The sequence below is a fragment of the Leptonotus elevatus genome, chromosome 1, assembly GCF_054856555.1.
Source record: "Leptonotus elevatus isolate MCC_2025b chromosome 1, RoL_Lele_1.0, whole genome shotgun sequence".
In the NCBI taxonomy this organism is placed as follows: Eukaryota; Metazoa; Chordata; class Actinopteri; order Syngnathiformes; family Syngnathidae; genus Leptonotus; species Leptonotus elevatus.
In genome coordinates, this window is record NC_141239.1 from 8351343 (window position 1) to 8379052 (window position 27710).

Genomic DNA, 27710 nt, shown 5'->3' on the forward strand with positions numbered 1-27710 from the left:
TCTATAAATATATATATATATATATATGGAGAGAGATTAATTTCACATTTTTAAGCACGCTAAAACTGGACTTGATTTATGAACCAATCACCGACGCCCTCATTCTGCTGCGTCACATCCGGTTTGTTAAATCCGGAAATGAAGCAAAAAAATCAAAATAAACCCTCAGTCACGTTACCAAACACAAAATATGACATAGTCTTCCAAATAAATAATTAAAATGAGCACTTTAAAACACTCCTTCAATTTCTCTGTTGTGTCGTGGTTTCTCGGCGCTTTTAATGTGACGGTGTGCGTAATAAAGAACATTCCTCACCTTGTATTTGAAAGGTTGCATCGGAAGTAGTTCGAAGAAGTAAACCTGGTGAATTTCCCCTCCTCAATCAAAGTATGATTTTGTAAAGGTTGTGCTTCACCAAAGACCACTGGGTGAGTTATTTGGTTTCACGCTATTAATCACTTCCAGTTTTTATCCACTGTGTTTGTTGCCAGAGCTAGCAACTTCGCGGGTACTTGTGAAAGTTGTTGAACTGACAAATGCGTGCACAGCTATTGGTTATATTGTTTATATATATATATATATATTTAAATTGCATTACAAGTAGTGACCAAATTTAAGTTCGAGTCCTTGCCTAAAGCACTTGTTACGCGTGACGTCCACATACAACAATGTGGAAGTGCATTGATTTATTTCCCTGCTATTTAAACGTGGCTATGGCAAGTTGACAACAAGTCAACCTGATCATTTAAAACATTTCTAACTTTATAATATGGCGTTTGGCACATTAAGATATTTAGAAATCCCAACCGTGCGTAAAGCAGCACACTTGCTCATCTTGCAAGACCTGTTTTGCTGTCGAGCCATCTCTCAGTATCCTGAGAATAAGAAAACCAATGCAAAAAAAAAAAGAAGCTTCGGATTAAACGTCAACAATAAAAGATGAGTGAGAAGCTAATTACTTCTCCTAGGTATATGGAAATTATAACCTGTAATTGACTTGGGGGGACAGACAAAACTGTTAGTGGGTGAAACAATAAAATCTGAAAGAAAGAAAAAAGTTATTCCCAAAAATTGAAGACAAAAAACCCAACACAAATATATATGTTAATGGGTGAAAAAAAAGGCCAACAAAAAAGTATGATGACATATTTATTCCCCAAATTTTGAACTTTATAGCCTGCTCAATTTACTTGATATTCATAAAAATACGCAAATCTTAAAAAATAAGAAATCCCCTTCCCCACTTCTTTTCAGTATGGCCCCAGTGGACTCAAAATTGACCTCAAATGTCCCTAACCAAGCATGGAAAATGAACTTTATTTAAATAATAATAATTTAGCATATTATTTGCCCCAAATATGAAAATTATAATTGATACAAATGACCTAAGAAAAAAAAATATTCAAAATATATTAATAATATATTTCTCCCCAAAATATTGTAACTTTTTTTAACCTGTTCCTTTCATATATTTTTTTCATGGAAAAAAACAAGTTAGACTGCAAGGAAATCTCTTTTGTAGGATCACCCCAATTGGATTTAGGTCTGGACTCCTGAAACTTAAATATTCTTCTCTTCATTGCTCACTGTCACATGGACCCGCTTTGCCCACCAGAGAGATGTGGCTGCTGCTGCTGCTCGCCGTCCTTCTGGCTCTCTTCTGCAGCCTGGACGTGTGGTACTTCGTGCGCGCGGCCACCGTGGTCATCCGCGCCTGGCTGCAGCCTACCGTGCGCGACGTGACGGGCGAGCAGGTCATGAGCAGCCGGGTGGCCCCGCGCGACATCGACATGTGTCACATGAACAACGCCCGCTACCTGCGCGAGTGCGACTTCGCCCGCTTCTCGCTGTACGTGCGCAACGGCGTCTTCAAGGCGCTGCGGGCCCTCAAGGCCTCCATGGTGGTGGGGGCCACCACCATCCGCTACCGCCGGCCGCTTTGCATCGGCGAGCCGTACGAGCTGCGGAGTCGGGTGGTGACGTGGGACGACAAAGCTTTTTTCCTGGAGCAGAGGTTCGTGTCGAGCAAGGACGGGGTGGTGTGCGCCGTCATGTACTGCAAGCAGACGATCCTACGCGGCAGCCCGGACAGCATCATGCAGCATCTCTGCAAGCGGAAGGTAAGACGACGTCAGGATCCTGTATTCAACCGAGATGACTTTTAACTCATTCACTCATTTGAACTATTTCTATTAGTTTAACATTTTTTCCCATTTTTGTTAACAAGAGTATGAAAACCTAGGAAAAAAATGATTGTACATTTAGAACAGATAAAATTTGTGATTAATCGTGAGTTAACGAGTGAAGTCATGCGATTAATTACGATTTAAAAAATTGAATCGCCTGACACCCCTATTTTTTAATATTGTTTTTTTTTTTAATATAAAAAATGTATTTTAATTTTTTTAATTTTTATTTATTTATTTAATTTTATTTTTTATTTTTAATAATATTTTTTAAATAATTGTAGTAATTTTTAATATATATATATATATATATATTTTTTTTAATAATCGTTTCTTTTTCTTTTTTATATTGTAATTATTTTATTTTTATTTTTTTTTAATATAATTTTAATTATGTTTTGTTATTTTTAATAATCTTTTCTTTCTTTTTTTTTTAACCCAAAAGGTTATTAAAAATTAGGGGCGTCAGGCGATTAAAATTTGTAATCATAATTAATTGCATGACTTATCTAGACATATCTATCAGGATCAAGCACAAATGTTATATCTGTTCTATATGTACAATAAAAAAATTCTATATTTGCATACTCTTGTTAACAAAAGTGGAGAAAAAAAGTTAAACTAATAGAAATAGTTCAAAAAAATTTTTTCTTTACGTCTATAGCCGTCAATGGCAGTGAATGTGTTAACTTGGCGGTTTGATCCTTGCAGGTGGAATGTCCTGAATTCCCAAAAGACCTGCAGCATTGGATCAATTTCATCTCAGCCAGCAGTCAGAGCCTCAGAGCAGAGAGCGGCCTACAAGAGAAGGACAAATAAACACGGACATTCAAATGTATCACAGTGAACCCCCAAAAAGCATCAGTCCCATGCATCTAGCATGTACACAATCACGTTACACGCAGACTGTATTATTATTATTACTACGAGGTGCATTCAAGGACCTCCATCAAGATTACACCAGATAATGCTAAAGTAATACCTCAGGCCTAAGTGCAAAAACATCAAATAACAGAGGATGTGTTCCCCCTAAAAAAATTCACATGCGAATGCCGAACCGAACCGGGAATGTGTCAATTATTTTTGTAATGAAGATGACTTGTGAATTAAAGTTGAGCCTCTTTACTGCATCTTGGTACTATAATTAGAACCTCTAATGCCAAACACAACTCATTCAAGGATGTTGGTCGACTCTATTTGGACTCCTAAACAGCTTTTCTCCATAGGATGTCATGGAAATGGAAATGATCTGTTTCAGGGTCAAGCTGTTGTCATTGGAGAGATTTTAAAATAAAACGAGAACAAAAAAAACAGTTTCTTTTTTTTTTCTTCAAGTTATTGTATTTTCCCTCAGATTTTTTTATTTGTAAATTAATTTGCATTTTTACTTTCACTTTGTCTAATATTTTTATACTGTTTTCTAATACCTTAAACTTTTTTTTCTTTGAGGATTTTTGTTATTACTTTTTTTTTATTATCAAATATTTATATTCCATTTTCTATTATTTTAGGGGTATTGTTTTCTACTATTTGTATGTGGTATTTATGCTTTCATAATCATTTTTATTTTCTCCTAAACATTTTTTTTTCCACAAGGATACATTTAAGTTGTACTGGGTTTTTTTTGGGTAAAAAAATCCCTTTTTTTGTGTGTGTGTCTTTTTGTGTTTGAGTTTTTTTTTCTAATTTTGTATTATTCGCCTATGTTGTAGTTTTAAGATGCATGAGCATAGGATGTGTTCCAACTAGGGGTTAATTTTTTAAATTGTAATTAATCGCATGACTTTAATAGTTAACTCACGATTAAACGTACATTTTATATCTGTTCTAAATGTACAACAAAATATGTTTTTAAAAGGTGAAGAAAATGTTAAATTAGTAGAAATATGGCTGCATCTTTTAGTCATTTATATGGTAATTTGATAATTAATAAAATTGTGTTAAAATTTAAAAGATGGACTGTATTGTAAAAAGAAACGAGTGTCATATTGATTTGTGTTGAGGTCATTTTCTGCCACTAGATGGCATAATTCGGTAAGACTGTCCCAGCTTGGTGCATTTTTCTTTTCATATTAAGAGCTATTTAACATGAAGTGACTTGTGAAATTCTGCACATTTTTAAAATTGTAAAATACAACTTGACCCCCAGTCTCCACAAATGTATGCATTATTACATTTATTAATGCAATATTTAAAAAAAAAAAACCTCAGCGTCCCTTGTAGTCTATTTCTATTTATCTCTTAATTTGCCAATCTTTACAAAGTGCCTAAGATTATTGAATTTGGACACGAAGATTGCGTTTTCTGTAACTTCATCTATCACTCTAGACCCGCCCAAAGGCAGATTAATTACGATAACTTCAATCTAGCTCGATAACTGGGTTTGGGACCATTAAAAATAGAATATTATTATAACTTACTTGAAATTTAGGGCCTTTTGAGGCTAAATTTCCTAATATTTTTGTCATCATAGTTTTGCCACGCAACAATATTTGGTCTATATATAATAATAATTATTATTATTTTTATAATTTATCAACCAGAAGTGAATGTGTTTTTTTAGTACTGTAAAAAAAAAATCGCGGACTATACGGATGACATCATTGTTTATCTTTAAAAAAAAGAAAGAAAAGAAGCATGATTAGAATTCAAACATGCTGAAGCGTCACATTCCAGGAAGTGATAAATTACTTTTCTCTTTGATGGCGTTTGTTCACCAGCATAACATCACGCGTCATCTTGCAAAGCAGCTACGGGCTAGTGAAAGTTGAATGACATCGCGTAATTTGAGGAATATGTCATATAATGTCATTGTAATTGGCACTTTCGGAGAAATGGATAACATCGAGGAAGAGACTAAAAAGTGAGCAACAACAACAAAAAACACCTTACGTGTTTCTGTTCTGGGACCGTAAATGTGGGGTTAAGGGTTGGATTTGTTGGGAGCAACGGACTGTGTTAAAATTGTGTGTCTGAAATCCGGGGGGTCTTTGAAGAGGCATCCCGGAAGAGTGATGTGTGATTGGTGGGGAATGAAGAAGAGAGCGGGTTAGCTGTGGACCGAGTTTAGTTGCTGGGAAGTGTTATGGATAGAAAAATCCTTCATTTAGTTTCTTTATTGGAAATATTTAATTTGTTATTGAAAGTCCTCTTACAAATACAATTTCTGTTGATTTGTTATTCATGTTTTTTTTCTATGTTCAACTATATTGTTAGAATGCTTATACTCAATGAATGCCAAGTAATTTGTCATTTGATGATACATGAGTGTTTTGTTTTGTTTGTTTGTGTATAATTGTTAAAAAAATAATTAAAATTAAATTAAAAATAAATAAGTTGCCGAGGAGTTGGCGACGCATGTTTCGCGGTTGAAAATGACCAGCCGAATGATTGCAATGAATCTATTTAAAAAAAAAAAAAAAAACAGCAGTCTCCGTGTGCTCGGAAGGTTACAGTTCGTGACAGGAGGAGGCGGGTGTACTTTCGATTTAGCACTTCCGTATACATAATATTACTTTTGATTGCGTAAAGCCCCGTTAAATTTAGACAACTCTCTCAACCGCTGACATGAATATACAAACAAACAACCCAGATAAAAAGTGGCTAGTTTTATTTAGTTATCATTTTATTCACGCATTTTTTATTTAATCAGGTTTATTGAACCATAGAATAAGTACAGAACAATATACCCGAAATAAGCAAAATGAAACATTATATATTAGTATACTAGTGTACACCATAAAGAAACAAACCAACACCACACCAAAAAAACACAATAATGCCAGAGGTTTCATAACTCCAAATAACGTATTTTTATTAATCTCTTCTTTCTTTCTTTTTTTTACAAACATTGACAGTTTTCAGAGCCTTTCTGTTATGAAAGTCATTTATAAAACTAATATAGGTGATGGTATCAATGTGAAAGTGGGTTTTATTCACGCAAATCTTGGATTATGATTAAATCACGTGACGTCACACTTCCGGAAGTCATGCTAGCTCGCTGCTGTAGCCTGTACTGTGCTTAATGCGGTACCGGCTTCTGGTCTCCCCGCTTCGCAGCCGATGTTAGTGCTCCCTTTGCCACGCACGGTGAGTCGTATGACGCCGTGAAAAAAGAAAGAGGAAGCCTTTGGTGCTGAACACGAAGGAGTGAACATTTTTGCGGCGCATGCTTGTTTTTATTGCGTAGAGGAGGAGGAGGGACCGGTGCGGCTATGAAGCTAGCTAACTAGGTAGCTAACCAACCAGCTGACGCCAGGCCATCGGGCTGGTGGAGTTGGTGTGCCGTCGATGTCCTTTCAAGGTTGAAGTGAATGAGTTTAAAATGTTATTTGCATGAAATGACAGACTCATTCATCTTCGTTAATAATGCAACACTTTGACTGTTAATATGACAGTCAGTAGTTAGATGATAATCCAGAAATGGTCAAAATGATCATCCAGAAATTGTCAGGAGGGGGTTAAAACTCAGATCATCCATTTTGTAGTACCTTTGTAATTTTCTATTATGTGTCCATTTATTGGAATATATTTGTGTATGTTTTTAATATAATTCATATTTGTTGTACAATTTTCCATGTTGTCTAAGAGAATTGTTGCATTTTCCCCCCAAACGTTCATTTTCAGACAATATTTTGCTATTTGAATGTTTTTGTATTTTTCACCCAAAATGTTGCCAGTTTTTTTTTTTTGTCATCCGGTATTTTGATCTTGTTGTTTTCTATTTTTATATTTGTCTCTTTGTAATTTTCTCCTCAAATTTTCGTCAGAATGTTTTTGCATTTTTTCAAATATTTGTTCATGATCTGGAGCCTCAGCAGGGGGTGCTCTCGCCTGTCATATCCGACATAGGGGCGCTATGGGGCGGCCTCCCTGACCAATTTTGCCCCCTCCCCCGGCTGGTTCTCAGAAATGTTCAAAGTCAGCCAATCTTTTTTTTTAATTTGCGTTTGTTTTTGCCGGGTTTAAAAAAAATCAAATTATTGTTTCTACAAGGGGTGGGCAAACTCAGTCCTCGAGGGCCGGAGTCCGGCAGGTTTTGGATGGTTCTCTTCTCCAACACAGCTGATGCATGTTCAGCTCGACAGCAAGCTCTGCATAAGCCTGATAACGATCCTGTTGACTGGAATCAGCTGCATTGGAGCACGGAAACATCCAAAACCTGCAGGACTCCGGCCCTCGAGGACCGAGTTTGCCGCCACTGCTCTAATTTGTGATTATTTTTTTGTCAAATATTTTTGCAATCCTGTATTATTATGGTCACTAATTTATTTTCCCCATCATTAGCCCTATTTTTCTAATGTGGTTGTTCCCCCCCATTCTTTCAGAGACATGCTGCTGTTAGTGCTGGGGGGCCTCTTGGTGCTCTTCTGCACCGTGGACGTGTGGTACTTCCTGCGGGCGGCGTACGTATTGATCCAAACCCTGTTCCAGCCACGCATAAAGGATGTGCTGGCAGAGCAGCAGGTCAACGGCGTGGTCCTCCCCCACGACGTGGACTACAAGGGGCACATGAACAATGCTCGCTACCTGCGCGAGTGTGACTTTGCCCGCTTCCACCACTACATGCGCAACGGGCTCTTCATGGCCCTGTGCAGGATGGGGGCCAAGATGGTGATAGGGGCCTCCACTATCCGTTACCGGCGCTCCTTGGCGTTCGGCGAGACGTTTGAGATCCGCACCAGGGTGTTGGGCTGGGACGACAAGGCCTTCTACCTAGAGCAGCGCTTCGTGTCCAAGAAGGACGACTTCGTGTCAGCTGTGTTGTTCTGCAGGCAGAATGTGGTGCACAGCAGCCCGGAGGAGATTGTTGAGTTTGTCTGCAAAAAGAAGGTGAGGGACTCGTTTTGCGGCACAATTTCACAGGCCCACACATAAATGGTTGGATAGGCCCAAATTGGAACAATTTGGGGTATTTCTAACACTGCTTGAGAAAATTGAGCTCACCAAAATTGTGTAATTTGAATAGTAAAATAAAAATGAACAAGAATGCAAAAATATTTTATTAAAAATAAAAATATATAGATGTACACAAATAAATAAAAAATTAGACAATACAAACAGATACAAACACAAATTAAGAAAAACTGCATCAATAATTTCACAAAATATAAAACATAGGGAAAATGTAGAAAATAATACTAAAATGTTATATGAAAAATATTTTAGAAAAATTCCTAAAAATTAAACAGCAATGGTAGAAAATAGTAAACAGATACAAATAATACACATTCAAAATACTTAAATACAATGTTAATAGGAAAATGCACCATTTGGGGGGGGGGACAAATTACACACACAAAAGAAACAATAAATGAAAAAAAATACGAGTTGTCAAAAATACCCAGAAAAATTGGACAAAAATATAAAATAAAATACAAAAGTGTTTGAAAAATAAATGGGAAAAATACAAACTGCTCGAGGATGGAATACAAGTATTAGATGAAAAATACGTAATTGGTAAAATTACTAAGAATAAGGAAAAATCTAATTAGAAAAAATACTAGATGAAAATACACAAATTGTAAAATAATGGATGAAAAATACACTCAAAATATGTCATCTAAAAACATGACATAAAAAATTACTAAAATATTACAAAAAAAGACATAACTACTTAAAATTTTTATAAAAATAGAAATAACAGCTCAGTCTAGTGGTTCAGGCTGCTTTTATGTTTAAAAGGAGCAAAAGCAGAAGGCGTTTAATTAAGCGTTTTTGTGTTTGTTTTGTTTTTAAAGCTTTTGTGTTTATTCATGCAAGTGGACGCTCCAATGCGTAACCCAAGTTAGTGTGACCTCTGGTTGTTTGTTTGTTTGCTTGCTCAAGACCTCTTTTTTTTTTTTTTTTGCGTGTCACCAGATTGAATGTCCTGAACTGGGCGAGGACGTGAAGCACTGGATCGACTTCATTTCAGCCAACAGCCAAGCCCTGAGGGCAGAACGCGGACTGCAGCAAAAGAAGGATGAATAAGCGCATGCATATCATTATATTAGCAATATAATCACAAACATAGTAGAGGGCCGTCACCGGCCTAATGATATTCCACTTGTTTAGTTTCTGCAGAGTATTTATTTTATGGTGTATGTGACATACTATAGAGATAGGATCATGAACAGTGAAACATTCACAGGCATGCAGCAGCAACTAAGACAGGAAAATGTTTGTGTGCGTTTGCACTTCTGATTAGTAAGTAGTTGTACAGTACTTGATTAAAAAGAACGCACAAAAAGGCTTCCCATAAAGAAGTGTTTATATTTATGATAAAGGGATCATCTGCTTTTCTTCTTCTTTTTTTGGGACGGGTGGTATTTAAAGTCGTTAATGCAATGTTGCTGGCAACTTTGGAAAACAATACATGAATAATTTTTAAAACTTGCACTTCATCTTCTGACCAAATTGTTTCTATTATAATTATGAGATTGAGGTATAGGTCTGAATTGTTAATATATTGTTAATGCACTGATGGAGAGGAGTCACACATTGCCCTGTTAGGTTCCTCTTATACTATTTATGGAATGAATCCATGTACAAAAACAGTATGTTGTATTTAATAGCATTTTCAAATAAAAATGCTCTTAAATCCTTGAGTGGCCAACCTTTTGTATTTATTCATAGGACATTTAGGCACACCTGCACAACTCGATTCTACAAGAGTGTCATAAGAAAAATGCCTTTGCTCAGTTCTGATTGACACTAGCAATAGGCATTATTTTAATGTTTATTAAGTGTACAACTTTACATCTACTTCCGCCACTTGATCCTATCCCATGACGCATCTTCCTTTTCTAATGTTTACATTGTTTAATTTTATATTTATATTAGACTTCCTCTCGAAAAGGCTATTTAGTGTACGACTTTCTTCCATTCTGATTATTTTGTTTTATAATTGTAACATGTCTTATTTGAAAAACAAAACGTACAACGATTCAAGTTTTAACAAAGTTGCCTTGCCATACGACGAGTCTGCTTCCGCTAGTTGGACCTGACGCTTGACGTAACTTTCGATGTAATTAGACCCATTTAGTTGTTCTATACGGGGATTATTCATGTCATCACCGATCATTTAAAAATATATATGATTATCTAACGTTTTACATAATTATTTAACACATCGTTGAGGTAAAACTTTTTTTTTTAAAGCAAAATGAACAAATTCACAAACAAGTCCACTTCCGGCAGTTGTTCCGCCCATTGACGTCATTTCCTGTAAACAAAGTCACTGTGGCGTCCTGTTGTTTTTCTTCCGTCCCACGTTTCTCTTAACTTCTTCACTTCGGGAACGATGGCTCAGGCCGGGGTGGTCCTGGATAAGGACCAGTTCACCTGCTCGGTGTGCCTGGATATCCTGCGGGAGCCGGTGACCATCCCGTGCGGCCACAGCTACTGCTCCGAATGCATCCGCAACTTCTGGGACCAGGACGACTACCTCGGCGTGTTCATGTGCCCCCAATGCCGACAAAACTTCAGCCCGAGGCCGGCCCTCGCCCGCAGCACCTTACTAGCCGACGTGGTGGACCGATTCAAGCAGAGCGGACTCCAGGAGGTTCTGGGAGGCGAAGCGGGACAACAACTGCAAAACCTGGCGGAGGCCGACGACGTGGAGTGCGACGTGTGCCCCGAAAGGAAGAACAAAGCGGTCAACTCGTGCCTGGTGTGTTTGGCGTCGTACTGCGAGCTGCACGTCCGGCCGCACCACCACTCGGCCGTGTTCAAGAAGCACAAGCTGGTGTCGGCCTCCAAGACGCTCCAGGAAAGCGTGTGCCCGCGGCACGATAAGCTGCTGGAGGTTTACTGCCGCACGGACAAGCAGCGCATCTGCTCCATGTGCCTGACGGATGAACACAAGGGACACGACACCGTGCTGGTGGAGGTGGAAATGCAAACGCAGCAGGTAACAACTGTCGTTGCTTTGACAAGGGGACATACTGGACCCCAACATGATTGCGGTTAGGCACCCACGGATTCGCCCACGCCTGGTCCTTATTCCACTGTACAATGGAAATTTGGGGAATTCGTAATTCTGGGCTGAGAATCTTTGACTGTCTCACGATTCGATTCCGATTTTTGGGTCTGCGATTCGATTGGGAATTGATTTTCAATTTCGAACGATTTTAGATTAAACAAATATTTGATTGACAATGATTTCTGCTTCAATTTATAGATATGCAAAGAATTGTCATGATCTACTAGAGTCTGACTCGCTAATGCTAATTAGCACGCTACTCATGGCACTTTTATCACTCAAAAGAACAACTATTCATACAAAAACGCTTCAGGAATGTATACAGAGAAGCATCTTAACCTCCTACACTGCAAAAAACAACAACTTTTATTGGAATAACTTGATCATGACTTTTTGCTTCAATGTGGCTACAACTTAACTGTGTATCAGAATGAGTGGAACCACACTGCCCCTAAGTGGCCAAATCGTGTACAACATGAACATTGCTCCCAATAAAGGCACACACAAACAAGGGCAAGACAGTATAAAATAATTGAAATAAAATCAATTTGGGGACATTTAAAATTCATTCTGAATCATACTAGATGAGTATTGCGATTCTTATGAGAAACAATTTTTTGGGCACACCCCTAGGAATTACCTTTTCGACTCACTACAACACGTGCTAGTACACGTTCACTGGGGCAGAATCTGTAATTCATTTATGGCCGACTGAAGATGACACGAACGTTGCTCAGGGCTCATGCAAATAACCAATCAGATCTCGCCTGTTTTCTGAGGGTTTGCTGTGATTGGTCGTTGCGTGAGACCTGAGCAACATTGATATCATCTACAGTCGACAGCAAGTGGCAAAATGGCCGCCCCGAGATGGATAAAAACGGCTGGATTTTGTTGCTTAACTTGTATTCAACTAACGCATTACCAACCAGAACACCATATTTAGTGGGCTGCATAGAATAGAACATATTATTGTAAAAAAAAAAAAAATAATAATCTTTGCGTTGCTGTTGTAACTTTATGTTCCCATCAATTGCCGCCATATTGAGTCAATTCAAACTGAAATGTACTTAAAATCAAAAAGTAATTTAATCGAATTGGTTTTATGTTTTGTTGCAATTGTCTAGTATACCTAATATATATTTTTTTAAATCTAATGTTCAAGATTTTGGGTTGGGGTCTAATTATTTATTTTAATTTTATAAAAAAATATTCTCTCCACAATATTTTCTCGTTATATGTATTTTTTTCAATTGTATTTTTAATCTAGTATTTTTATATTTTGTCTTTGTTGTGTGGTATTTGTTATATTTAGGTTACTCTTGTACTATTCTGTAGTATATTGTCAACTGTTTATGTATTTTTTCTAAAGATGTTGTCTAATATTTTTTTTATTTGTGTATTTTTCAGGCCATATTTGTGTTTTGTATTTTGTTTTTTAACATGTCGTCTTTTTAATTTTATTTTATTATTATTTTTTAATATGTGGTCTTTGTTTTATCCATTATTTTAGCCTACCCACCATTTGAATTTGAATTAATACAAGCAACCCGAGGTGGCAAAAGTACTCGCAGAGAAACGTGTTAAAAAATAACAGTAGTACTGATTCAAATTACTGAGTCAAAGTAAATAAATAAAAACTTTTCTCTTTCTTGGTAATGCATGATAATCAAATCATGTCTTAAGTAGGAATGGCTAAAAACGTTCCTTTTTCTGTGTAATTTATTTTTCCTGGTCCACAGAGACAACTGGGCGAAATGAAGCTGAGGTGTCAGCAGAGCATTCAGCAACGAGAGAAAGAGTCTCAGGATCTGAGACAAGCCATCTTCTCTCTCAATGTAAACCGCACACACTGTGGACATTTTCCTGTCAAACGTCACAAATGGCGACTCGCCGCCTCTTACCCCGCAGCGGTCAGCTCGACTGGCGACGGAGACGAGCGACAGCGTCTTCACCGACCTTCTCCGCTCCGTGGAGCTCAAGCGCTTCGAGGTGCGCGAGCTGATCAAGGCCCAGCAGAAGCAAGTGGTGAGTCTGGGCGAGCTGCTTCTGGAGCGGATCCAGAAGGAGATCTTCGAGCTGAAGAAGCGAGAGGGCGAGTTGGAGCGGCTGGCCGTCGCCAGCGACCACCTGCACTTCCTTCAGGTGACGGCGTCATGCAACAACGGGCTTTTCCTGCCTCAAATTTTAGGCTGAAGGATTTTGAGAAATAATCCAATTGCGCACCCGTCTCCCCAACATTTAAAAAGGGATCATTTGTTCAAGGCCATATAATTTTGAACAAACACAAGTTATAAATTAATCTGTACTGTATTTTCTCAGTTACGGGTGCTATTTCTGGGTTTAACACACACACACACACATAAGGCGCACCGCACTATTGGGCGCAGGCACGCTTGTACTTGACGTATATAACAATGTACTCGCGTTGCGTTTGATCAATCCTAACCCACAAATCCCTCAGTCTTCATCTTCTGTATCCGAAACGAACACGTGGGCAAGTTCTCCGTCAAACATGCCGGGCTCCGCCTCATTGTCAGTCAGTCTCGTCGACGTGCGGCTCCTCGGAAATGATGCCGGCTTGCCCGAGGATTCACGATCCATTGACAAATTGTGGCGTAGCTCGCAAGGCGTTGCCTCCCGCTCTTGGTAAAGCTGTGTTCGCCATCGGTCTTGCCGCTCTTGGTAACTTGACTTTGAACGCCCTGTTTTTGCCGGCAGTAAGTCAGATTTATTTCCATTGGGGGTTGGCCTCCGCCAAGGTAGTCCAATGTCACTGATTCGATTCATAACTTTTATGGACAGAATTTCTCGGCGCGGCCGAAGCGTTGAGGGGATCCAGTTTGGTTGCCTCAGCATTGCATCTCTGCTTGATGATGATGTGGTGCTGTTGGCTTCTTTAAGCCGTGCTCTCCAACTCTCACTGGAGCGGGGCTCAGCTGAGTGTGAAGCGGCTGGGATGAAGATCAGCACCTCCAAATCCGAGACCATGGTCCTCAGTCGGAAAAGGGTGACGTGCCCTCTCTGGGTCGGGGATGAGATCAGTATCTTGGGGTCTTGTTCACGAGTGATGGCAGGATGGAGCGGGAGATCGACAGGTGGATCGGTGCAGCGTCTGCAGTGGTGCAGACTTTGTATCGGTCCGTTGTGGTCGATCTACATTCCTACCGTCACCTATGGTCACAAGCTGTGGGTTGTGACCGAAAGAACAAGTTCCCGGATACAAGCGGCCGAAATGAGTTTCCCCAGCAGGGTGTCCACAGGGTGTCCGGGCGCTCCCTTAGAGATAGGGTGAGAAGCTCGGTCATCCGGGAGGGACTCGGAGAGTTGAGGTGGCTCGAGCATCTGTTTCGGGTGCCTCCTGGACGCCTCCCTGGAGAGGTTTTCCGAGCATGTCCCAACGGCCGGAGGCCCCCGGTGACGACCCAGGACACAATGGAGAGACTATGGCTCTCGGCGGGCCTTGGGATCCCGCTGGTTGAAGTGGCTGGGGAGAGGGAAGTCTGGGCTTCCCTCCTAAAGCTGCTGCCCCCGCGACCCGACCCTGGATAAGTAAACGGATGGACGGAAAAACTGATTTGCTTGAATGTCCAACTTGACTTGGGATCCCGCCGGAGGAGCTGGTTGAAGTGGCTGGGGAGAGGGAAGTCTGGGCCTCCCTCCGAAAGGACAAGATCCCGGATACAATGAGTTTCCTCCTAAGGGTTTCTTGGCTCTCCCTTAGAGATAGGGTGAGAATCTCGGTCATCCGGGAGGGACTCGGAGAGTTGAGGTGGCTCGAGCATCTGTTTCGGGTGCCTCCTGGACGCCTCCCTGGAGAGGTTTTCCGAGCATGTCCCAACGGCTGGAGGCCCCCGGTGACGACCCAGGACACAATGGAGAGACTATGTCTCTCGGCGGGCCTTGGGATCCCGCTGGTTGAAGTGGCTGGGGAGAGGGAAGTCTGGGCTTCCCTCCTAAAGCTGCTGCCCCCGCGACCCGACCCTGGATAAGTAAACGGATGGACGGAAAAACTGATTTGCTTGAATGTCCAACTTGATTCTTTTGTCACGACAGAGCTATCAGGCGCTGGACGCTCTGACGCCCGTGTCGACGCCGATGCCCGCCGTCACCATAGACGCTGGCTTGACGTTTGACTCGGCCACAAAATCCCTGTGCGAATTTAAAACGCTGTTGCAAGAGGTTTGCCAGGAAGGATTCGTCAGCATCTATGAGAAAGGTATACTTTTACTTCTTGACACTTTTGGTAAATGCCATTACATGGAGGGTTCAAGGTTTGACAGTAGATACGAGGAGGACAGGAAAGACAACGATGGAGGACATCCAATGGGGTTGGGCAACTTAAATGCTGGGTGGGGGGATTTTTTTATCTGTACTACTGGGGGGGGGCACATACAGTGCAAAATAATTGCTTCTTAATACAAATTGTAGATGGAAAGCTTTTCATCCAGCCATCCACCTAAATGCATAAACAGATAGCGGAGATGGTTTGACAGATAGAAGAATAGACGGGTAGGCAGATCGATTTGTGTCATTTTGCACCATGGACAACGTCCAATAATGGAAACACTGAAGACAAACGTATTCAGGGTGATGACGGACTTGTGTTCCACCAGTGAGGGAAGTGGTGTTCATGGCTCCGCCCATCCTGCCCGTCCACGCAGAGGTGAACGTGTCCTCGCCCGTCGTCCAGCCCGCTGTTCAAATGGAGGGGGCAGGTGAGTCGACAAGATGTCGCCCAAACTTCACTGAGCCAGAAACATCATTTTACATTAGAAATATCAAATAGGAACGTCACAAAAAAGTATGTGTACTGATACTGAAGATGAACAAATATGCACTATTTATAGATTACATTAAAAAAAATACAAAATAGAACAATGATGTGAAATTGAATCCATTTCACTGGTACACAAAGGTTCTTCAACACATCCTGAGTGTGTGTTTAACAGCGACATCTAGTGGCCAAGTCAATGCAAGTACAAATGTGAACAATTGCATGTTGATTCACGTTGCATTACGTGCATTATTTTATTTTTGACATTTTTTATACACCCTTTCAACTTAATGGAAATGTGCTCATTAACTGATTCTCACAGTGAAAATACATTCAACAGATTCAAAATAAACATCGTGTGCTTATCACTTTCAGCACATGCACAAAAAAACAAAAAACTAAAATACTCGGCCTGTTTGTTTACGGCAACAGTTTTCTGAGGCAGCACTACTGCCCTTGATACAGTAACACATTTTCATACCCCGTCCCTCTTATCTGTGTGTGTAGCGATCCCGTCACCCGGCCTGGACCAAAGCCCCGCGAGCCCCCTCAACCCTTTCCTGAACCCGGGACCTGTTGGGCCCACGTTTGTCCTCTCGTCTTTTGGTTGGTAACTTCTGCATGAAAAGGATTTGACCTGTCTTCATAAAACAAAAAAGACAACAATGCACATAACGTATATTTCCCCCTCTAATAATATGTATTGTTAGTACATTTATTTTACAATTTTCATAATTTCTAATCAGTGAATTTTATATTAAGTCAATTTTACTATAGCAGAATATGTCTAAATAATATCAACAGTAAAACAAGCACTTCACATGCGAGTATTTTCTGTCATCCATAATTACATAAATGTTTTTATTATTATTTTTGCAGGCTCCAAAATGTCTACAGGCACCAGGCAGAGGCACTTACAGCGCAGGTCTCATGCCAGAAAGAAATGAGACTTGAACGTTGACGTTAATTTATGTATTCTGAACATTACATGCAAAAGCCTTGAACTATGATCAACAAGCTGTAGTATTTTCCACTTTTGACATACCCTGTAACATTTTTATTTATTTTTGGTCACCAAACTTGGAACGACGCTATTCAACTTATTTTCCGATAGCATCAGTGTTGTGTCGACGAGATGAGCAGAGGACAGGGTCTCGCACACAAACCCTGTTATCATTTGGATAACTTTACTTTTATTTGATTTTTATAAATTGTCATTACAGAACTGAACGAAGTGTAGTAGTAAGAAGCAGAACTACCTTCGAATTGAATATGGTTGTACATTTTATGAAAATGTTACATTTATGTTTTAAGTTTTTTCATACATCCATAATATATTGGTTTGTGCCATACAGCCATTAAAGAAACAGAATTGTGAATACTGTTTACAGAGTGACGTAAAGATATGATGTGTTGGTATTTGGCATTGTCATGGTGCATATATTTATTTCTCTTATGATAGTGTTGACACACTGGTCAAATATGGATACTGTCCGACGCGGAAGTAAATGGAGATTAACTCATCTACTGCCATTGACAGCAATAGACGTCAAAAATTAATTGTAACTATTTCTATTAATTTATTTTTTTTCCCCCTTTTTGTTAACAAGAGTATGAAAGCCTAGAATTTTTTGGGGACATTTAGAACAGATATAAAAAGGTGTGATTAATCGTGAGTTAACTAGTGCGATTAATTACGATTACAAATTTTAATCGACTGATGCCCCTCATTTTTAATAATCTTTTCTTTAAAAAATGTTCTTTAAATTTTGAATAATCTTTTTCTTTTTTAAGAAAAGATTATTAAAAATTAGGGGCGTTGGGCGATTACAATTTTTTTATCGTATTTAATCGCATGACTTCACTAGTTAACTCACGATTAATCACAAATTTTATATCTGTTCTAATACAATAAAAAAAAACAAAAAACTAGGTTTTAATACTCTTGTTAACAAAAGTGGGGAACATTTTAAACTAATAGAAATAGTTCAAATAAATGTTTGACGTCTATAGCCGTCAATGGCAGTTAATGAGTTAAGGTTTGTGATGGTAAAACAATGACAGCTACAGTAGTTATACACCAATAATATATTGGTTGTCCCATAAACACTGTATTGTGTGCAAAACTAGTGCAGTATCTCATTGGAGTGTGCAAGTGTACTTAATAAAGTGGTCCCTGGGTGTAACTGTAAAGTGTATATATTTTAAAGATGATGTTTATTAGTCCCACAGTGGATACAGCATTAGTGGATACAGAAAATATTAACAAGCAGAAGGCTTATATAAGAAGCACATTGGACAAAATAGAAACCTAATCTGTGCATAAACTGTCTAATCGCTATCCAGGGTTCTAGTTAGATTCTCTTGACGGCTGTAGGGATCATTTTCGGAAATAAGTGAATGATTCCAAACAACAGCCCTGGTTTTGCCCAATGTATATATTTTTTCTTTTTAGAAATGTTTACTTCATAAGTCAAACTTGGAATTAATTCACTTTGATAGACGAACATACAAAAGTGAAATAATATTCTGTCTATTTAAAAAAATGGTGGGTCATTAGAAGTAAAAAAAAATAATTAAGAACTGAAGACATTGAAATGGGAGCACAGTGTCAAGGTTTTGATAGCTTTCTTGTTTTTAGCAGCAGATGCTGACATAAAATACAGTTCCGGTTCTTTCATAATCAAAGACGCACAAACTGAGTTTACTCGACCAAATTTACATTTGCGAATATGAAATGTTGCAAGAAATTATCTGTGAGTTGTTTTTTTCCAATTGTATTGGGTCAAATAAAATACGTTTTTATGCAATTATAATGGGCGTCTCACACTTTACAAATCTTTTTTTGGTGTAACTTTATTGAAAACAATACATGAACAATACAAGGTACATGGTTGTACAGAAAATTGGAAAGAAAGGGACTCAAGGTTATTTCCTCAAGTCTTTATAAAATCTTGGGGTCCAAAGAAAACCTTAGATTATCCAGATATAACAACATTATTTTAAATACATCAAAATGAGGTCACGCAAGCCCAAAGTCCAATATCAACATTGCGCTTTGTGACGTCACGCCTTCCCGCCTACAGCAGGTGCAACCTTTAACAACATACCTGTAAGGCTGGCTCACTTGGTCTCTCACGGGAGCAAGATGGCGGCAGGTGCAATGACAGCGGCGGCGACGACGACGACGACCTCCTCCACTATCTCCGTGGAACAGGACCAGTTCACTTGTTCGGTGTGTCTGGAGGTTCTGCGCGACCCGGTGACCATCCCTTGCGGCCACAGCTACTGCCTGTCCTGCATCGACGACTACTGGAGCAGAGGCAAGCCGCAGAAGGCCGCCCAGTACAGCTGCCCGCAGTGCCGCCTGGAGTTCAAGTCGAAACCGCTGCTCAATCGCAACACCGTCCTGGGAGAGCTGGTGGAGAAGTTCCTCCAGAGCGGGATTCAAGAACAGCCGGCCGACGAGCGTCTCCGTGGACGGGGACACGGCGTGGTAGTAGCTCCAAAGGTACACAAAGACGACCTTGTAAAAAAAACGATTAGAGCAGTTGTTGTTGTTTTTTAATGGAAAAGTTTTACAAGGTGACGGACATACGAGGACAAGTTTTGAGTTTGTAAAGAAACACTGCGCATGCGCAGTTAGACGCCGTCTTCCGGGTCTGAAATTTTTAAAAAGTTTGACTTTAAAAGTTGAATTTGACTTGAGTTTTAGCTAACAGTGCCGTTAAATTATTATTTCTCTTAATGTTAAGGAACTGTTTAGATCCTTAAACTCCCCAAAACTCAAAATGATCTTATGATAAACCTCTCATCCAAGCTATCTTGCTAGCAAACTGCTAATCTCATACGTAACATTTTTTCAATGTAAATTTCCAAAAGTACATAAAGTAAACCCACGCTTATCTCAGATGACAAACGCATAGTTGGTTTTAAAAAGTACTGACAACCAGTCAAATTCAATTATCATTTAATTAATTATAACATTTAAAGTACGACACCCAACAAAAACACATAAGAAGTATGATTAGTAGATTTAGCCCTTTTAAATACTATTTATTATTATCATTATTTGAGTGAACCTTAGCTATTGGACAGTGGACACCTGCACTCCAAAAAGTGCTTATATTAATAGTTAAAACTCTAAATAGACATTGAACTTCTTTACTTTTCATCATTTCCCATTAATGCGCCATCCTTTTCCATCAAGGTGGTATTAGGGCGCTACAAAAGGCACAAAATTATGCGGCTTTGTGAGAATAGTTGTTAGCCAGGGTCCCAGGAAATATTTTTACACAAATTGGTGATTTGGTTAATGGTGAATCACAAATAGACAAACGTTCCTGTACATTTATAGAAGAAATCTGTTTTGTAAGGAGGTATGATTGTAACTAAACATGCAGGTTCTCTTTCTTTTTCTTTTTCTTTATCACAGTCCAGTGTTGTCAGAGAGCAACTGTGTCCACAACATCAAAAGCCGGTGAAGAGTTACTGCCGCGCAGACCATCAGGGCGTGTGCTCGCGCTGCCTCAAAGGCCAACACAAGAACCACGACACTGTGCGGTTGCTCGACGAGCGGGTGGCACAGCAGGTATGTCAGGGGTGTGCAGAGGGGGCGGGGCCAACGGGGTGGTGGTGGCTCCGGGCAAATAAAACCCCCACCCCTGGTGAGCGTGTGTTTATGGACAGGACTGGACTGGCCATCTTTTGGGGCCGATGCAGTGCTTTTTAATGATTATTTTTCCTACATTTTAACTCTAGAGACTGGCCACAATTTAGAGGGACCAGTCCGCTAATCCAGTTCGAATATAGATAGCAACCTGAAACATCAACAAACATCAGTGGCAGAACGACATGTTGGGTAGGAGTTGGGCTGGGACGGGCCAAATAATAACAAAAATGTTTTTTTTAAATGGTGGCAGTCCAGCCCTGTTTACGGACATGTTGAAGGGGAATCCAGCTGGGTTTTTAGAAATGAGGGGTTTAAAATCCGGGTTTTAAACTAGGGTTAGAGTTTCAAAGTTGGATTTTAAACTATGGTTGGGGTTTCAAACATATTTTAAAACCATAACCCCAGTTTAAACTAGACCTTGAAACCCTAACCCCAGATTTAAAGCACCACTTGAAATCCTAGCTCTAGTTGAGACCCTGTTTAACCCTAACCCTGCTCAAAAACCCTACTTTGAAACCATAACCTTAGTTTAAACCCTTCATTTAAAAACCCTAGCTCCAGTTTAAAATCCTACTTTGAAACCCTAGAGCTTGTTTAAAATGCTACCTTGAAACTCTTAACCCCAACTTTGAAACACTAACTATAGCTTAAAACCCTTCAATGAAATTACAACCCTAGTTCAAAACTCTTTTCTGGAAGCCATAAATAGTTTGAACCCCTAACCCTAGTTGATCACTCGAATATGAAACCCCAACCTTAGTTCAATACCCAAATTTGAAAACCTAACCCTAGTTTAAAATCCAAATTTGAAACCGTAGACCGAGATCAAAACCCTCATTTGAAACCAGGGTCGTGCAAAAACACTGCCCGAGCATCCATAGTACTTACCACCCTCCGACGACCAAACTTTTTCATGGCATTTCCGTCACTGATGGTAAATGAACGGCCATCTGGTTATGATTGAAGGGCCTTCAAATTAGACCGTGGACATTTTTGGGGAACGTCACATTGACACATTGCACATGCAAATCGGCACCCTTCATTTCACACGAGATTTCCCTCAGGAAAAGTCAACAGTGCTGAGTTTACTTACAGCAACTCAAGGGACTAAAAAGTGTGTGTGTGTGTGCACTCCATGTGTTTGTAGAAAAAACTCCAAGAAGCGTCACTGAAGTGCACGCAGAACATAAAGGACGTGGAGAAGGAGCTTCGCTATGTGGTCAAATACATCAAAGTGAGTGTGTCTACATGTAAATATTAGGGGTGTGCCAAAAAATCGGTTCTCATTTAGTACGATTCAGAATCAATTTTATTTAAATTATTTTATACTGTCTTCCCTTTGTCTGTGTGTGCCTTTTATTTGGAGCGCTGTTCATGTTGTACCCAATTTGGCCACTGAGGGGCAGTGTGGTTCCACGCGGTCTAATACACTGTTAAGTTGTAGCCACATTAGAGAGAGTAGAAGGAAAAAGTCACGATCAAGTTATTCCAATAAGTTTGTTATTTTTCAGCGTGGAGCCGCGTTCTTTTAAAAGTGCTGCGAGCAGCGCGCTAATTAGCATTAGCGAGTCAGACTGGAGTAGATCATTACGATTCCTTGAACAGCTTTAAAGTGAAGGAAAAATCATTGTCAATGAAATCATTTTGAATCAAAAATCGGCCTTAACAGAAAATCGATTCTGAATCGAATCGCAGGCCCAAAAATCGAAATCGAATCGTGAGACATTCAAAGATTCCCACCAAATATGCATGCATCATCCAATGAGAACATTTCCTGTTTGCGCGACCACTTGCGTAAACGACTCCCATTTTGCCCGGGACTCAGCACGCCACCGAGGCGGCGGAGGAGGACAGCGACAGGGTCTTCTCCAAGCTGCTCCGCGCCATCGAGAAGCAGCGGTGCGACGTGAAGGAAGCCATCCGAGCGCGCGAGCGGGTGGCCCTGGCGCAGACCGAGCAGCTGCTGGAGAAGCTGGAGCGCGAGGCGGCGGAGGTCCGCAGGAGCGAGGCCGAGCTGGAGAAGCTCTGCCGGAGCGATGACCACCTTCACTTTCTTCAGGTAGCGTTCATCGGGTGACTTTTTGTCTATAGTTTGGCACATTTTCTGAATTTTTTGGTGATTGTCAAAAAAAAGACCTAGACTAGACTAGACTAAGTTCTTGCCAGAAACGGACAACATGAGCAGAATTCCTTTCGCGGTGTGGTCAATATGACAAGATTAAGAAAGGAGCCCATTGGGAGGAAATTGTGTTGAACGTGGTCAAGTACATTGCATTGGGAATTTTTGACTCCAAGTAGGTGTTGCCAAGTTGTACATATTTTATTTGCATCATCTGCAATTCTAAATGAAAGAAATTCTTACATGCAGTTAACCTCATTTATTGTTGTTGAATTATTGAGCTTTTCAACCGTTAATTTATTAAGAATCGCGTTGAAACAAAGAAGAAAAAAAAGTATATTTCTATATATTAGGGGTGTCCAAATTAGTGCATTCATTTTGAGTTAATTTAATGTTCGTTTAACGGTACAAAAATTTTTTGGGGTGCGATTAATGACCGCCCCTTACTTGGAAAGCCTGTACTGGGGAAATTCCCATCGCAACGCAGCAAAGATGTCCGCGTCAAAATTTAGCAGTAATAAATTTAATAATCATGCATATATTTGTGGAGAATGGGGTCAAGTTGTATTTTACTCTTTTTTTTTTGTGTGTGCAGAATTTCACAAGTTACTTCATGTTAAACATTAGATAGCTCTTAATGTGAAAAGAAAAATGCACTGAGCTGTCACCATCTTACAAATGCAACTATGCCATCTAGTGGCAGAAAAATGACCAACGCAAATCAATATTACACATTTTTTAACAGCACAGCACATCTTTTTCATTTTAACACAATTTTATGAATTGTGAAATTACTGTAATAATGACTAAAAGATGCAGCCATATTTCTATTAGTTTAAAAAAAATCCACTTTTATGTTAACAAGAGTATGAAAACTTCAGAAACAAATATTTGATTGTACATTTAGAACAGATAGAAAATGTGTGATTGATTGTGAGTCAACTATTGAAGTCATGCGATTTGATTATTATAAAAAATTGTAATCGACTGACACCCCTAATTCTCAAACGCTTTTTTTTGTCCCCCCCCATTCTAATTCCAGAAGTGCAGGTCCCTTCATTTCTCATCCAAACGTGTGCAGATGCCCAACACGGACACGTTCCCGTACTTGATGTACAAAACCATGCGAGGAGGCCTGGCCGAGCTGAGAGACGGTCTGGACGAAAGCCTCCAAAGAGAATTCAACAGAATCTCCGATAAAGGCAAGCGCCGCCAACCACCGCCATTGATGATGATACATCAGCGGTGATGTTGACATCTGCGTCTATTTGCAGTGACCTCGCTCAAGGAAACCAGCATTCCAAATGAAAAGACTAAAGGTATGCAAATGAAGTTGCCGGCAACCGACAAGATGGGATGGGATTCAGGAAGTAGGAATCCGATGGAGTTTTTAAACGATTCTTGACAAATGCACAGCTCCCAATAAAATTTTATGACGTTAAAGTATGTAAATAAACAAACATAAAAGCAGTATTTGATTATTTTGATTTTTTTTTTTTCCTCATGGGAACGAGCATGCCAAAATGGTGGTTGGCAGTGGGTTTGAATGTCGCTGTTTGTGCTGCAATCTCTAAAATCAGGAGTTTTCGAAATAATTTACACTTCAGATTGGTCTTTAACTCATTCACTGCCATTGACGGCTATAGACGTCAAAAATTAATTTGCACTAATTCTATTACTTGAACTTGAGTATGAAAACCTAGGGGGGAAAATATTGTACATTTAGAACAGATATTACATTCGTGATTAATCGTGAGTTAACTAGTAAAGTAATGCAATTAATTACAATTAAAACATTTAATCGCCTGGAGCCCTTAATTTTTGATAATCTTTTCTTTTTTCATCACGTCAGGCAATTAATTTTTTTTAATTGTAATTAATCGCATGACTTCAATAGTTAAGTCACGATTAATCAAAAATTTTACATCTGTTCAAAATGTACAATACAATTTTGTTCCTAGGTTTTGATACTCTTGTTAACAAAAGTGGATTTTTTTTTTAACTCATAGAAATAGTTCAAATGACTTTTTGACGTCTATAGCCGTCAATGGTAGTGAATGAGTTAACTTGTGAAATAAAAATAACACACACACACTTGTTTTGCTATCTTTGTGGGGACACCTCATTGACATAATGCGTTTCCTAGCCCCTTCCCCAACTATCAAAAACGATTGCCTAAACCAATTCCTTACCCTAACCTTAACCATAACCCAATTTAAACATTAACTCTAAAACCAAGTCTTGACCCTCAAAAAAGAAGTCTGAACTTGTGGGGCCCTCCAAAATGGCCCCACAAGGACAAGTGAGCCCCACAATTCTGTGAAATCCCGGAATATTGGCCCCACCGTGTAATAAATGGTAGACCCCACACGCTGAAATTCCCCAAAGTTGGACAGGAAGTTTGAGTTTCAGCTCGACGCCAGCGATCGGCAACGCTTGCGTGATTTTTCTCCTCCTACATTCCAATGACATGCACGTTGGCTTCATTCATTAAAGAATGTAAATTCATGTTCATCCTGTTGGTGTCGGTCTGTTTGTCTGCCTCCTGGCGCAGGCCTGCCCAAAAAATAGAAAATAAAAACTTTAGAAAATAGATGGATAATTGTCTTTTTTTTTTTTTTTCTTGTCATTTTTCTAGTAACAATAGATGCTCACATACTATACAACTCGGAACCAAAGACAAGAGAGGATTTTTTACACTGTGAGTACAGTTTTGGACTTTTTAAAGATTGTCAAATTGTTATTGCTAAGTGCACACCGGGGTTAGAATTGTTTTTGAATGTTCATAATTTTTTTATTTTTGACTTTGTTCTTTTTGGAGCAAATTTGTTACTTCTTTAGTGTGTATTTTTTCAAAAAGGCTTAATTTTAGTTTACTGTTATTAGTTTTAGTATTAGATATGTAGTGTAGTGTTTGTCGAGTGCAAGAAAAAAAAAAATCACTAAGTATTAGAAAGAGTGATGTGGATTTTTCAGGGTTGATACAGATTATTAGTTGTCCATTACTAGGAGGCCGATAAGATGTCGGGAGCCGATACTCATTTTCAGTAAAAGGAAAAATATTAGTGTAAAAAAACCACCAACTCTTGTCTTTCAGCATGTTTATCAAACGATTTTTCAGGTTTTCAAAAATGTTTAATTAAAAAAAAAAAAGTTCACGAAGCTCCCAGGGTCATCAGAATGTCTTAAAAAGTTCAATGAAAACTTGAATGAAATGAAACAATTGCTCCCCAGTTTTCTATAAATAATATAAATAATTTTAAAATGATTGCTTAGCGGCTTTCTGACTCTTTTTTTTTATTTTTATTTTTTTAATTTTTTTATTTTTTTTTAGGCAATGCCGATATTCATCTATAATATTTGGCGATAATCAGTCTATCCCTACCAAGTATTGTATAATCAAGTAAAACTACAAATGTACAGCAATTCTGAAATGTTTTATTTGTAATTTCAGTTGGTCTTCATTTTCAGTTTTTATTGAACTAGGCGTTAGGCGATTCATTTTTTAAATCGTAATTAATCACAGCTTCAATAATTAACTCACGATTAATTGCACATTTTGTATCTGTCTATATCTGAATTTACAATAAATAATGTTTTTCCTAATTTTTCATACTGTTGATATAAAAGTGGGAAGAATTGTTAATAATTTTTTAAAATTCATTGATACAATAATATAACAATACACAAAATTGTTTTAAAATAAAAAAGATGTACTGTACTGTAAAAAAGGAGGGTGATATTGATTTGTGTTGAGGTCCTTTTTCTGCCACTAGATGGCATAATTTCATTTGTAAGACGTTGGTCGAAAATGCTCAGTGCATTTTTTTTCCTTTTCATATTAAGAGCTGACAATTTTTTTTAACATGAAATATCTTGTGAAATTCTGCACATTTTTAATATGATCAAATACAACTTGACCCCAAATTATTTTGTTAAATTCAATACGGATGCGCACTGTAAAATGACGCAACTCAACTGCAAACAAACCAGAAAATATTGATGTGATCTTTTCATATCGAGAGCTATCTAATTTGTAACATTTTTGTTCAAAAATTTCACAAAAATGTTTTCTCAATTTTAGTCATTCCGCCGTTAACTATTAATAACCTTGGTGCAGACTACCAGGACTTAACGCTGGACGCCAACACGGCCAACTCTTACCTGAGCTTGTCCGAGGGCCACCGGGCGGCGACCACTCGTTCCGAGGCGCAGCCGTACCCGGAGCACCCGGAACGCTTCAGCAGCTGGGCGCAGGTCCTGTGTCGCGCCGGCATGGCGGGTCGCTGCTACTGGGAAGTGGCGTGGGCCGGCAAGGGCGGGGCTTCCGTCGGCGTGTGCTACCGCAGCATGAGCAGGAGCGGCGGAGGCAGCGACAGCAAGTTGGGCCACAACGCCAAGTCGTGGAGCCTGGACTGCTCGGACGGCGCGTGCGCTCTCCGACACGACAAGCACAGCCTGAGCGTGGCCGCGCCGTGCGGAAACAGGGTAGGAGTCTTTCTGGACTTCAGGGCCGGGATTTTGGCTTTCTACAATGTTTCCGCCGGCATGCTTATGCTTCACAGCGTGCACGCCGCTTTCAGTCAGCCCGTGTTTCCGGGATTCTGGGTGGGATTGGGATCGACTCTCAAGATCTGCTCGCTGTGATTGTCAACTTTTGCTGCTCACTTCATTAGGTTGGCCCGCAACTCGGATTCAATGTGTGTTTTTGCTAAATAGACGAGAAAAAAAGGGATTATCTTGTTACAAACAAACGGTGACACATTTCCCAAGTGCCTTTACAAACATAGAAAAATAAAAATGTTTTTAAATTTTATTTGCACATTTGCTTCTCAAAATTAAAGGCGACTCTTTTAAATTCATTTGAACTATTTCTATTGGTTTCACATTTTTTTCCAGTTTTGTTAAGAGTATGAAAACCTACCCCAAAAAATATTGTACATTTACAACATAACATTTGTGATTAATCTTGAGTTAACTAGTGAAGTCATGC

The 27710-nt window shown here is 39.4% G+C and overlaps 3 protein-coding genes across 6 annotated transcripts; all 3 read left to right on the top strand.

Annotated features, from left to right (window-relative positions):
- The first annotated feature begins 323 nt into the window (after window positions 1–323).
- LOC147180575 (protein THEM6-like) lies at window positions 324–3317 on the top strand. Its single transcript, XM_086080492.1, has 3 exons — window positions 324–429; window positions 1617–2121; window positions 2899–3317. The coding sequence occupies exons 2-3, from the start codon at window positions 1621–1623 to the stop codon at window positions 3004–3006; spliced, it is 609 nt and encodes a 202-aa protein (XP_085936618.1). The 5' UTR covers window positions 324–429; window positions 1617–1620; the 3' UTR covers window positions 3007–3317.
- Window positions 3318–6158: 2841 nt separating this feature from the next.
- Window positions 6159–9774, top strand: LOC147180576 (protein THEM6-like). Of its 2 annotated transcripts, none has more exons than XM_086072612.1 (3): window positions 6159–6276; window positions 7515–8019; window positions 9049–9774. In XM_086072612.1, the coding sequence occupies exons 2-3, from the start codon at window positions 7519–7521 to the stop codon at window positions 9157–9159; spliced, it is 612 nt and encodes a 203-aa protein (XP_085928738.1). In that variant the 5' UTR covers window positions 6159–6276; window positions 7515–7518; the 3' UTR covers window positions 9160–9774. The 2 variants fall into 2 exon arrangements, with proteins under 2 accessions (XP_085928738.1, XP_085928746.1); XM_086072620.1 differs by lacking the exon at window positions 6159–6276 and adding an exon at window positions 6381–6490.
- A 614-nt stretch (window positions 9775–10388) lies between these two features.
- On the top strand, window positions 10389–27507 carry ftr67 (finTRIM family, member 67). 3 transcript variants are annotated; one of them, XM_086072579.1, is made up of 8 exons: window positions 18975–19437; window positions 20362–20517; window positions 21746–21832; window positions 22424–22657; window positions 23760–23919; window positions 23992–24036; window positions 25356–25418; window positions 26838–27507. In XM_086072579.1, the coding sequence occupies exons 1-8, from the start codon at window positions 19075–19077 to the stop codon at window positions 27362–27364; spliced, it is 1635 nt and encodes a 544-aa protein (XP_085928705.1). In that variant the 5' UTR covers window positions 18975–19074; the 3' UTR covers window positions 27365–27507. The 3 variants fall into 3 exon arrangements, with proteins under 3 accessions (XP_085928724.1, XP_085928705.1, XP_085928716.1); XM_086072598.1 differs by lacking the exons at window positions 18975–19437; window positions 20362–20517; window positions 21746–21832; ... (3 more) ...; window positions 25356–25418; window positions 26838–27507 and adding exons at window positions 10389–11080; window positions 12892–12987; window positions 13061–13294; ... (2 more) ...; window positions 16434–16532; window positions 16806–18112; XM_086072590.1 differs by lacking the exon at window positions 25356–25418.
- The last annotated feature ends 203 nt before the right edge of the window (window positions 27508–27710 follow it).